The sequence below is a fragment of the Salmo salar genome, chromosome 11 (genome assembly GCF_965601325.2).
Source record: "Salmo salar chromosome 11, fSalSal1, whole genome shotgun sequence".
Taxonomy (NCBI): Eukaryota; Metazoa; Chordata; class Actinopteri; order Salmoniformes; family Salmonidae; genus Salmo; species Salmo salar.
The window spans coordinates 46,724,840-46,737,847 of record NC_138301.1 but is presented as its reverse complement, the minus strand read 5'-3'; the positions used below and the strand labels follow the sequence as shown (position 1 = coordinate 46,737,847).

The 13,008-nt window shown below is 43.7% G+C and overlaps 1 protein-coding gene across 1 annotated transcript in view; it reads left to right on the top strand.

The window, feature by feature from the left end:
• Nucleotides 1-11,065, top strand: part of LOC106594640 (long-chain fatty acid transport protein 2) — a 30,392-nt gene extending 19,327 nt beyond the window's left edge. The window contains exons 5-10 of the mRNA XM_045689646.2: nt 6,403-6,597; nt 7,090-7,180; nt 7,407-7,602; nt 7,905-8,002; nt 9,469-9,599; nt 10,477-11,065. Of these exons, the coding sequence (XP_045545602.1) occupies nt 6,403-6,597; nt 7,090-7,180; nt 7,407-7,602; nt 7,905-8,002; nt 9,469-9,599; nt 10,477-10,653 (888 nt within the window). The 3' untranslated portion in view covers nt 10,654-11,065. The remainder of the gene's footprint in view (nt 1-6,402; nt 6,598-7,089; nt 7,181-7,406; nt 7,603-7,904; nt 8,003-9,468; nt 9,600-10,476) is intronic.
• The last annotated feature ends 1,943 nt before the right edge of the window (nt 11,066-13,008 follow it).

Sequence of the window (13,008 nt, the reverse complement as noted above, 5' to 3'; positions counted from 1 at the left end):
CTGCAAAGAGGAGTGGGACAAAATCCCTCCTGAGATGTGTGCAAACCTGGTGGCCAACTACAAGAAACGTCTGATCTCTGTGATTGCCAACAAGGGTTTTGCCACCAAGTACTAAGTCATGTTTTGCAGAGGGGTCAAATACTTATTTCCCTCATTAAAATGCAAATCCTTTTAACATTTTTGACATGCATTTTTCTGGATTTTTTTGTTGTTATTCTGTCTCTCACTGTTCAAATAAACCTACCATTAAAATTATAGACTGATCATTTCTTTGTAAGTGGGCAAATGTACAAAATCAGCAGGGGATCAAATACTTTTTTCCCCCACTGTACATACAATATAGCAAGTAAAACACTGGAATGGTAGATTTGTAGTAGAAGATGGTGCGAAATAGAAATAATGGGGTGCAAAGGAGCAAAATAAATAAATACAGTAGGGGAAGAGGTAGTTGTTTGGGCTAAATTATAGATGGGCTATGTACAGGTGCAGTGATCTGTGAGCTGCTCTGACAGCTGGTGCTTAAGCTAGTGTTTCCAGTTTCAGAGATTTTTGTAGTTCGTTCCAGTCATTGGCAGCAGAGAACTGGAAGGAGAGGCGGCCAAAGGAGGAATTGGCTTTGGGGGTGACCAGAGAGATATACCTGCTGGAGCGCGTGCTACAAGTGGGTGCTGCTATGGTGACCAGTGAGCGGAGATAAGGGGGGACTTTACCTAGCAGGGTCTTGGAGATGACCTGGAGCCAGTGGGTTTGGCGAAGATTATGAAGCGAAGGCCAGCCAATGAGAGCGTACAGGTCGTAGTGGTGGGTAGTACATGGGGCTTTGTTGACAAAACGGATGGCACTGTGATAGGCTGGATCCAGTTTTTTGAGTAGGGTATTGGAGGCCATTTTGTAAATGACATCGCCAAAGTCGAGGATCGGTAGGATGGTAAGTTTTACGAGGGTATGTTTGGCAGCATGAGTGAAGGATGCTTTGTTGCGAAATAGGAAGCCAATTCTAGATTTAACTTTGGATTGGAGATGTTTGATGTGAGTCTGGAAGGAGAGTTTACAGTCTAACCAGACACCAAGGTATTTGTAGTTGTCCACATATTCTAAGTCAGAACCGTACAGAGTAGTGATGCTGGACAGGCGGGCAGGTGCAGGCAGCGATCGGTTGAAGAGTATGCATTTAGTTTTACTTGTATTTAGGAGCAGTTGGAGGCCACGGAAGGAGAGATGTATGGCATTGAAGCTCGTCTGGAGGGTTGTTAACACAGTGTCCAAAGAAGGGCCAGAAGTATACAGAATGGTGTCGTCTGCGTAGAGGTGGATCAGAGACTCACCAGCAGCAAGAGCGACATGACATCATTGATGTATACAGAAAAGAGAGTTGGCCCAAGAATTGAACCCTGTGGTACCCCCATAGAGACTGCCAGAGGTCCGGACAACAGGCCCTCCGATTTGACACACTGAACTCTATCAGAGAAGTAGTTGGTGAACCAGGCAATGCAATCATTTGAGAAACCAAGGCTATTGAGTCTGCCGATGAGGATAGGGTGATTGACAGAGTCGAAAGCTTTGGCCAGGTCAATGAATACGGCAGCACTGTATTGTTTCTTATCGATGGCGGTTACGATATCGTTTAGGACCTTGAGCGTGGCTGAGGTGCACCCATGACCAGCTCTGAAACCAGATTGCATAGCGGAGAAGGTGCGGTGGGATTCAAAATGGTCGGTAATTTGTTTGTTGACTTGGCTTTCGAAGACCTTAGAAAGGCAGGGTAGGATGGATATAGGTCTGTAGCAATTTGGGTCAAGAGTGTCCCCTCCTTTGAAGAGGGGGATGACTGCAGCTGCTTTCCAATCTATGGGAATCTCAGACGACACGAAAGAGAGGTTGAACAGGCTAGTAATAGGGGTTGCAATAATTTCGGCAGATAATGTTAGAAAGAAAGGGTCCAGATTGTCTAACCCGGCTGATTTGTAGGGGTCCAGATTTTGCAGCTCTTACAGAACATCAGCTGAATGGATTTGGGAGAAGGAGAAATGGGGAAGGCTTGGGCGAGTAGCTGTGGGGGGTGCAGTGCTGTTGACTGCAGTAGGGGTAGCCAGGTGGAAAGCATGGCCAGCCGTAGAAAAATGCTTATTGAAATTTTCAATTATAGTGGGTTTATCGGTGGTGACAGAGGTTCCTTTCCTCAGTGCAGTGGGCAGTTGGGAGGAGGTGTTCTTATTCTCCATGGACTTTACAATGTCCCAGAACTTTTTGAGTTTGAGTTGCAGGAAGCTAATTTCTGCTTGAAAAAGCTAGCCTTGGCTTTTCTAACTGCCTGTGTATATTGGTTTCTAACTTTCCTGAAAAGTTGCATATCACGGGGGCTGTTCGATGCTAATGCAGAACGCCACAGGATGTTTTTGTGTTGGTTAAGGGCAGTCAGTTCTGGGGAGAACCAAGGGCTATATCTGTTTCTGGTTCTAAATTTCTTGAATGGGGCATGCTTATTTAAGATGGTGAGGAAGGCATTTAAAAAAAATAACCAGGCATCCTCTACTGACGGGATGAGGTCAATATCCTTCCAGGATACCAGGGCCAGGTCGATTAGAAAGGCTTGCTTGCTGAAATGTTTCAGGGAGCGTTTGACAGTGATGAGTGGAGGTTGTTTGACCGCTGACCCATTACGGATGCAGGCAATGAGGCAGTGATCGCTGAGATCTTGGTTGAAAACAGCAGAGGTGTATTTAGAGGGCAAGTTGGTTAGGATGATATCTATGAGGGTGCCAGTGTTTACGGATTTGGGGTGGTACCTGGTGGGTTCATTAATAATTTGTGTGAGATTGAGGGCATCAAGCTTGGATTGTAGGATGGCTGGGGTGTTAAGCATGTCCCAGTTTAGGTCACCTAGTAGCACAAGCTCTGAAGATAGATGGGGGGGCAATCAGTTCACATATGGTGTCCAGAGCACAGCTGGGGGCCGACGGTGGTCTATCGCAGGCGGCAACGGTGAGAGACTTGTTTTTAGAGAGATGGATTTTTAAAAGTAGAAGTTCAAATTGTTTGGGTAGAGACCTGGATAGTAGGACAGAACTCTACAGGCTATCTCTGCAGTAGATTGCAACACCGCCCCCTTTGGCCGTTCTATCTTGTCTGAAAACGTGTAGTTAGGGATGACGATTTCAGAGTTTTTGGCGGACTTCCTAAGCCAGGATTCAGACATGGCTAGGACATCCGGGTTGGCAGAGTGTGCTAAAGCAGTGAATAAAACAAACTTAGGGAGGAGGCTTCTAATGTTAACATGCATGAAACCAAGGCTATTACGGTTACAGAAGTCATCAAAAGAGAGCGCCTGGGGAGTAGGAGTGGAGCTAGGCACTGCAGGGCCTGGATTCACCTCTACATCACCAGAGGAACAGAGAAGGATGAGGATAAGGGTACGGCTAAAAGCTATAAGAATTGGTCATCTGTGACGTCCGGAATAGAGAGAAAAATGAGCAGGTTTCTGGGGTCGATAAAATAGCTTCATGGTATAATGTACAGACAAAGGTATGGTAGGATGTGAATATAGTGGAGGTAAACCTAGGCATTTAGTGATGATGAGAAAGATATTGTCTCTAGAAACATCATTGAAACCAGAAGATGTCATAGCATGTGTGGGTGGAGGAACTGAGAGGTTGGATAAGGTATAATGAGCAGGGCTAGAGGCTCTACAGTGAAATAAGCCAATAAACACTAACCAGAACAGCAATGGACAAGGCATATTGACATTAAGGAGAGGCATGCTTAGCCGAGTGATCAAAGGGTCCAGTGAGAATTAGATAACTAGCCGAGCCATAGGTAGCAAGCTGGTAGAAGATGGAGGGAGGTCTGTTTTTAGCGTTTCCGTCTGTAGATTAGTGGGGTTCCGTGTGGTAGGGGGGACCAGTCCAATTGGCAAAATAGTTAGTTATAGTGGCCCAAGAAAATTGTCCGATAGACCTATTCAGATAGCAGCCGATAAGACAGCTAACGATTAGCGGGCCGCAGATGGGCAATCAGGTTACGTCGCGACGGAGGGGCCAGTTGGATAACTCCCTCGGGCAGATAACGTCAGTGGTCCAGTCGAGAAGGCCCGATGGGGCTCCGCATCGGCAGTAAAACGGGTCCGGATAGGTGATTGTAGCCCAGGGGAGGCTGATGGAACTCTTCAGCTGGCTAGCTTCGGAATAATTTGTTATCTCCGGGACCGACGTTGCCAATAGTCACTCAGGTAGCAGCTAGCTAGCTGCAAGATCCAGGTGTAAATGTCCAGAGCCTGCGGGAGAAAACCGGGGATATGGAGAGAGAATAGGTCCGATATGCTCTGGTCTGAGTCGCGCTGTACAAAAACTGGCAATAGCTTTTCGAGCTAGTGGATAGCTGAGGACCGCTAACCGTGGCTAGCTGAACTCCAACGTTAGCCAGTGAACTGGCTAACCTCTGGCTAGCTTCTGTTGTGGATTTCAGATATGAGGTAAATAATACTTTTTTTTTAAATTGGTGAGGCGGGTTGCAGGAGAGTGTTTTGAGGTTGAGTTTTTAGCAAAAAAAATATGTAAAAAGATATGCGAAGAAAAAAAAAATATACACTGCTCAAAAAAATAAAGGGAACACTTAAACAACACATCCTAGATCTGAATGAAAGAAATAATCTCATGAAATACTTTTTTCTTTACATAGTTGAATGTGCTGACAACAAAATCACACAAAAATAATGAATGGAAATCCAATTTATCAACCCATGGAGGTCTGGATTTGGAGTCACACTCAAAATGAAAGTGGAAAACCACACTACAGGCTGATCCAACTTTGATGTAATGTCCTTAAAACAAGTCAAAATGAGGCTCAGTAGTGTGTGTGGCCTCCACGTGCCTGTATGACCTCCCTACAACACCTGGGCATGCTCCTGATGAGGTGGCGGATGGTCTCCTGAGGGTTCTCCTCCCAGACCTGAACTAAAGCATCTGCCAACTCCTGGACAGTCTGTGGTGCAACGTGGCGTTGGTGGATGGAGCGAGACATGATGTCCCAGATGTGCTCAATTGGATTCAGGTCTGGGGAACGGGCGGGCCAGTCCATAGCATCAATGCCTTCCTCTTGCAGGAACTGCTGACACACTCCAACCACATGAGGTCTAGCATTGTCTTGCATTAGGAGGAACCCAGGGCCAACCGCACCAGCATATGGTCTCACAAGGGGTCTGAGGATCTCATCTCGGTACCTAATGGCAGTCAGGCTACCTCTGGCGAGCACATGGAGGGCTGTGCGGCCCCCCAAAGAACTGCCACCCCACACCATGACTGACCCACCGCCAAACCGGTCATGCTGGAGGATGTTGCAGGCAGCAGAACGTTCTCCACGGCGTCTCCAGACTCTCACGTCTGCCACGTGCTCAGTGTGAACCTGCTTTCATCTGTGAAGAGCACAGGGCGCCAGTGGCGAATTTGCCAATCTTGGTGTTCTCTGGCAAATGCCAAACGTCCTGCACGGTGTTGGGCTGTAAGCACAACCCCCACCTGTGGACGTCGGGCCCTCATACCACCCTCATGGAGTCTGTTTCTGACCGTTTGAGCAGACACATGCACATTTGTGGCCTGCTGGAGGTCATTTTGCAGGGCTCTGGCAGTGCTCCTCCTGCTCCTCCTTGCACAAAGGCAGAGGTAGCGGTCCTGCTGCTGGGTTGTTGCCCTCCTACGGCCTCCTCCACGTCTCCTGATGTACTGGCCTGTCTCCTGGTAGCACCTCCATGCTCTGGACACTACGCTAACAGACACAGCAAACCTTCTTGCCACAGCTCGCATTGATGTGCCATCCTGGATGAGCTGCACTACCTGAGCCACTTGTGTGGGTTGTAGACTCCGTCTCATGCTACCACTAGAGTGAAAGCACCGCCAGCATTCAAAAGTGACCAAAACATCAGCCAGGAAGCATAGGAACTGAGAAGTGGTCTGTGGTACCACCTGCTGAACCACTCCTTTATTGTGGGTGTCTTGCTTATTGCCTATAATTTCCACCTGTTGTCTATTCCATTTGCACAACAGCATGTGAAATGTATTGTCAATCAGTGTTGTGTCCTAAGTGGACAGTTTGATTTCACAGAAGTGTGATTGACTTGGAGTTACATTGTGTTGTTTAAGTGTTCCCTTTATTTTTTTTTAGCAGTGTGTGTGTATATGTGTATATACATACATACATACATACATACATACATACATACATACATACATACATACATACATACATACATACATACATACACACGGGACACGACAAGAGGAGGACAAAAGACGTCTGAACTGCTACGCCATCTTGGAAAAGGAAGCTTTGGCTTCACAATAACATGATTGACATACAAAAAATAAAAACATGTAAAATATGAATGTTTGTGTTTTTCTCCCAACGTTGCAGAGAGACAACGACAGAGAGCACAACGTCAGGCTGGCCATTGGTAACGGTGTGAGAGCAGAGATATGGAGGGAATTCCTGAACCGCTTTGGGAACATCTACGTGAGGGAGTTTTATGCTTCAACTGAGGGCAATGTGGGATTGATCAACTACATTGGGAAGATAGGAGCTATCGGACGAGTCAACTACCTACACCGGGTAAGGACTGACTCCTGATCAGCCCTGTGTCCTGGGCCCGGATTCATAATGCCTCTGAGTGATGATCCCTGTTCACGAAACCTTATTCATTATGATCTAAAAGGCTAAACTGGATCCTAGATCAGTACTCCTACTCTGAGACACTTTATGACTAAGGGGCCTGAAGATCTGACTCCTAAAGAACCAGGGTTGGGGACAATTCCATTTAATTTCAGTTACTGAATTGAAATGGAATTGACTCCAACTCTACTGAGATATCATGCTTCCCTCTACATTTACATGACATTTGAATCATTTAGAAGACTCTCTTATCCAGACTCACAGTTAGTACATTTATCTTAAGATAGCTAGATACTTTTATTTGTATTAATTGGTAAAGGTAGTACTTCTTACATTGGACATTTTATCAGGGTTGTGGTCCGAACATCAACTGAAATTCCATGTCTTTATCACAGTGATGTGATAGAGGTGTCTCTCCTGTCTCTCTTATAGAAGCTGTTTCCTTATGCTCTGATTAAATACGACACAGAGAGAGATGAACCAATCAGAGACTCTACCGGACTGTGTGTAGAAGCTCCTAAAGGTGAGATGCTGTTTCATAGGTGTGTTAGTGTTGGCCTTTATATAACCAGGGAGGTCATTGTGGACACATTCTGGGGTACAATAATGACCTGAAAATCACACATATCTCAATGTACATTATGCTATTCATGTGTGGGTGTTTGACCCTTTCCCTAAGGAAGAGATGGGAATGTTGGTGTGGGTATACATTATGGTGTGTGTGTGTGTGTGTGTTTGTCTTCCTGAAGGTGAGACAGGACTGTTGGTGTCCAAGATCACAGACATCGCTCCTTTTGTTGGATACGCTAACAGCCAGCAGACAGAGAAGAAGAGACTGAGAGACGTGTTTCAGAAAGGAGATCTGTACTTTAACAGTGGAGACCTGCTGAAGATAGGCCAGGACAACTTTATTTACTTTCAGGATCGAGTCGGAGATACATTCAGGTACATATCCTGACCTACAGTATGGCATTACAAATATATGGAACCATATTATATTATATTTAGTGGAGTTGTATTGACCCCTACAGGTAGAAGGGAGAGAACATATTATATTTAGTTGAGTTGTATTGACCCCTACAGGTAGAAGGGAGAGAACATTATATTTAGTTGAGTTGTATTGACCCCTACAGGTAGAAGGTATAGAACATATTATATAATAATTAGTTGAGTTGTATTGACCCCTACAGGTAGAAGGGAGAGAACATATTATTTTATATTTAGCTGAGTTGTATTAACCCCTACAGGTGGAAGGGAGAGAATGTGGCCACAACTGAAGTAGCTGACATCCTCACCCTGATAGACTTTGTCCAAGAGGCAAATGTCTACGGTGTTCAAGTCCCAGGTAAATCTAACCCTAACCTTAATCCAAGTACCAGGTAAATCTAACCCTAACCTTAATCCAAGTACCAGGTAAATCTAACCCTAACCTTAATCCAAGTACCAGGTAAATCTAACCCTAACCTTAATCCAAGTAGCAGGGAACCCTAACCTTAAAATCAAATTAACATAGTACAAAAATCCCCATAATAATCTGTCAGTTTAAACTAGAGATATCTTGCATTGGCGTCTCAATCCACCACTTCCACCGATGTCGCACTTCTGCATCTGCAGTGAAAGGTGACTGAGCTAGAGCGATGTTTGTCAGACCAATAGGACAAGCACTTCAGAACAAACTTGTTAATCAATTTGTTTGTATGGCCTAATAGCAGTAAGGACAAATTCACTTTTTCATCAAATCAGTTTTTTCGATCTTTTTTTTTTTATACTTCAAGGGGTCTTAAAATTCAAAATCAAATATTGAAATTATCCTTGGTATGACCTTCTTAAAACAATTCCATATAGCTTAGTAGAACCCCCCCCCAAATCCATTAGACAGGGCTTAGACTGCAGAGGGTTTTACAGGGTAAGCAGTCCATTCACTCTGACATATTGAACCAATAGGTCCCAATCATAAGAATACAAAAACACAACCATCACTATAAGCATTTCCCAATTGAAATGTGCAACTATTGCTTCCCATTGCAAACGTCTTTTTCACATTCAACACACAAAGTAACCAGCGTCACAAAATACATTTTGAAATCCATGTTATTCAATTATTGCACCCACACTGCTCCGCGCGCCAACGAGCGTCTGCGTTGCCAAGGGCTAAAATAGAACTCCTTTCTATTGGGCTAAAATAGAAGTCCTTTCTATTGGTGACGCAGATCGCGCTGCAAGTCTTGCCTCTCCCATCTCCTCATTGGTTTATAGAAGCAGGTACCCATCTCCTCATTGGTTATACCCACGTGGGTGATTGAAAGACGAACTGTGTTGCCGGATGTTGTGGTAATACTATGAAAGTTTAGATGCCAATCACCATATAAGTTCAAAGATGAAAAATCCTGGAAGGAGGAGAGATGACTATGAACGATTCAGTTGACCGTTTTATGTGTGGATTAATTGTCGGAGTAGAGGACCTTGTGCATTTCAGGTGAAATAACAAGTCAATGTTCATATCCCAGGACAAATTCGCTAGCAACAGCAAGCTAGCTAAATAAGACAAATTAGCTAGCAATTGCAGGCAAACTAGCTAAATTTCCATACATGTTTTTCGACCTGTCCCCAAATTAATGTCATTGGTTCAGAGTTTGTTTTGATATTTTAACCTGCGTGTCGTGATCGCGTTTGGTGTAGGGGGACAAAATGAATTTATGCACGACAGCGCACGACGGCGCATGCGCAGCCGGTTTGGATTCCGTGTCACAGTATGATGCGTTCTGGTTGTTTAGTTGTTGGAATGAGGGATTGTTGTGTTCTGTCTCCAAGGCAACGAGGGGAGGATAGGAATGGCTGCCGTCACGGTGAAGGGGGGAGAACAGTTTGATGGCAACAAAACATTCAGCCATGTAGCCAGCTACCTACCGGCGTATGCACGGCCCCGCTTCATACGCATCCAGGTAACTATTCAAAAGTCTTCCTTCCTTATATTACATCATTAATTCTAGACAATTCATGTTATTATTTATTTTAAAGTAGAATCAAAAATGTTTTGCTTTTATTTCAACCTACGGGTTGAAAAACGCTATGTGGGAGCATATCGGAGTTCGTGGACTCTTTTTGTGGTTATGATATCAGGGGTTATGTGGATCAAAAATGGACTTAAGTGGTGGACGTGGCAGGGAGCGCGATCAGCCCGTTGGTGTGGCTGCATTTTAGAGGCCCCCATCATGGTGATGTAGAGAAATATTTGCATTTTGAAGCAAATTTCCTACAATTATACACGTCTCAATGGAGCTGAAAGAAGTTTTAGCTGTTTTAAAGCTAATTTCCTGCAATTCTAGGCATTTAGCCATGTTCAATGCTGTGTTCTTTTGTTCAACCTAAACATCAAAATCTATACTACCCAGGCTGTATCACATCCGGCTGTGATTGGGAGTCCCATAGGGCGACGCACAATTGGCCCAGTGTCGTCCGGGTTTGGCCGGGGGTAGGCCCTCTTTGTAAAAAATGATTTGTTCTTAACTGACTTGCCTCGTTAAATAAATCTTAAATGTAAAAATAAAACAAATCTATAATGCTAAATTCATTGTTTTTGTAATGTTCTATTCTCCCTGACAGATCTCTCCCTGGAGATGAATAGTGAATAGTCCACTGAGCTAAAGGTCTGTGTGTGTTTACGTCTCCCTACGCCTTTTCTTTCTTCTTTCTTTCTTTCTTTCTTTCTTTCTTTCTTTCTTTCTTTCTGTCTCTCTGTCTCTCTGTCTCTCTGTCTCTCTGTCTCTCTGTCTCTCTGTCTCTCTGTCTCTCTGTCTGTGTCTCTCCACCCCCATCCAGAATGCGGTGGAGGTGACGGGGACCTTCAAGCAGATGAAGGTGAGGTTAGTGGAGGAAGGTTTCGACCCGGCCAGCATCACAGACCCTCTGTACATCCTACAGGAGAGAAAGCAGAGTTACACACCAATGACTGGCCAGATCTTCAGCTCCATAGTGGCAGGCATCATCAAGCTATGAACAGATCTGTGGTGATACTACTCCTGGGTCCTATTCATTAGGGCATGCAATGGAAAACGTTTCAAAAATGTTTTGCAACGGAAAACAAAAATGAGCATTACTTAGTCCCTCCCTGTTTTAGTCCACGCCAGCCCTAATTCTTCACCTGCGGGATCGTCTGAGACCAGCCACCCAGACAGCTAATGAAACTTGGGAGTATTTCTGTCTGTAATAAAGCCCTTTTGTGGGGAAAAACTAATTCTGATTGGCTGGGCCTGGCTCCCAAGTGGGTGGGCCTATGCCCTCCTATGCCCACCCATGGCTGCACCCCTGCGCAGTCATGTGAAATCCATAGATAAGGGCCTAATGAATTTATTTCAATTGACTGATTTCCTCATAAGAATTGTAACTCAATAAAATCATTGAAATTGTTGCATGTTGTGTTTATATTTTTGTGTTTATATTAGTGAACCTTTGTGGAAACAGTGCCACTCTTCGTCCCAACGACTGTAATAGTTTTTGTTTTGTTGTTTAAACAGAGGAGAGGAGTATCCGTCAGTGTGGTAAAACATTTTCTATAAAAACTCTTCACCAAAAAAAACTATCATAATCATTTCTGAAGCACAGTAACTACTCTCATTACTGCCAGAACACTGCATTTCCTGTCCAGCCTGTTTTAGTCAGTAATAACTGTTAACTCGAAATGACACAATGACAAGGTTCCAGTTTAACAAAGTTTACTATACCGTATGAACACACTACAAGGTAGCCATTCCACTCTCGGCTAGGTCCATCAACGACAAGACTCTCTGCGCAGGCGCACTCTTGACTGAGTGATAGCCCCGTAATAACAGAAATATAGGGATACTTAAAACATGAACTTAACAATCTCCCCCTTTTCTTTAAAGACAAATAAAACATCAACAACATAATTAAATGTCCAAATATTATTCAAGTTCCCCATTACAAATGGGTTGTGTGACAGTTGTTATTTTTTATTACTCAAGCTGCCACTTTCCATTACTGAGAGCCTGTAGGAGCACAAGACCGGATGCTCCTTTTTTAGTCAGACAGTCGCTGGGTCGCTGTTCCTTTGTGGTCAACCTGGTAAACAGCTTTGAGGTTTGGAATCACAGTTGTAGCAAAGGTCTGTGTGCCACCCCAGATAAAGTCATCAACATGACAGGCAAGTACTTCAGTCACATTGCGGTCTTGATCAAGCCAATAGAAGACTGCAGGATCCACTTGTGACATTTTTCCACCTGTATTCAGCATTGTTGCCATGACTTTGTTGTACCAGCAGTGATGCATCTGCCAGTCCATACACACACTTTTTTAGTTTCCACAGTGTTCCTTCGCTTTTAGCTTCAGGCGGAGGTCGGATGTGAACGTCCCTTGATATCAATATCCCTTGATATTTAGTTGAGTTGTGTTGACCCCTACAGGTGGAAGGGAGAGATTATATTATATGTAGTTGACTTGTATTAACCCCTACAGGTAGAAGGGAGAGAACATATTATATTGAGTTGTGTTGTACTGACCCCTACAGGTAGAAGGGAGAGAACATATTATATTATATTAGTTGAGTTGTGTTGTGTTGACCCCTACAGGTAGAAGGGAGAGAACATATTATATTATAGTAGTTGAGTTGTGTTGACCCCTACAGGTAGAAGGGAGAGAATATATTATATTATATTTAGTTGAGTTGTATTGACCCCTACAGGTAGAAGGGAGAGAACATATTATATTATATTTAGTTGAGTTGTATTGACCCTTACAGGTGGAAGGGAGAGAACATATTATATTTAGTTGAGTTGTATTGACCCCTACAGGTGGAAGGGAGAGAACATATTATATTATATTTAGTTGAGTTGTATTGACCCCTACAGGTGGAAGGGAGAGAACATATTATATTTAATTGAGTTTTATTGACCCCTACAGGTAGAAGGGAGAGAACATATTATATTATATTTAGTTGAGTTGTATTGACCCCTACAGGTAGAAGGGAGAGAACATATTATATTATATTAGTTGAGTTGTGTTGTGTTGACCCCTACAGGTAGAAGGGAGAGAACATATTATATTATAGTAGTTGAGTTGTGTTGACCCCTACAGGTAGAAGGGAGAGAATATATTATATTATATTTAGTTGAGTTGTATTGACCCCTACAGGTAGAAGGGAGAGAACATATTATATTATATTTAGTTGAGTTGTATTGACCCTTACAGGTGGAAGGGAGAGAACATATTATATTTAGTTGAGTTGTATTGACCCCTACAGGTGGAAGGGAGAGAACATATTATATTATATTTAGTTGAGTTGTATTGACCCCTACAGGTGGAAGGGAGAGAACATATTATATTTAATTGAGTTTT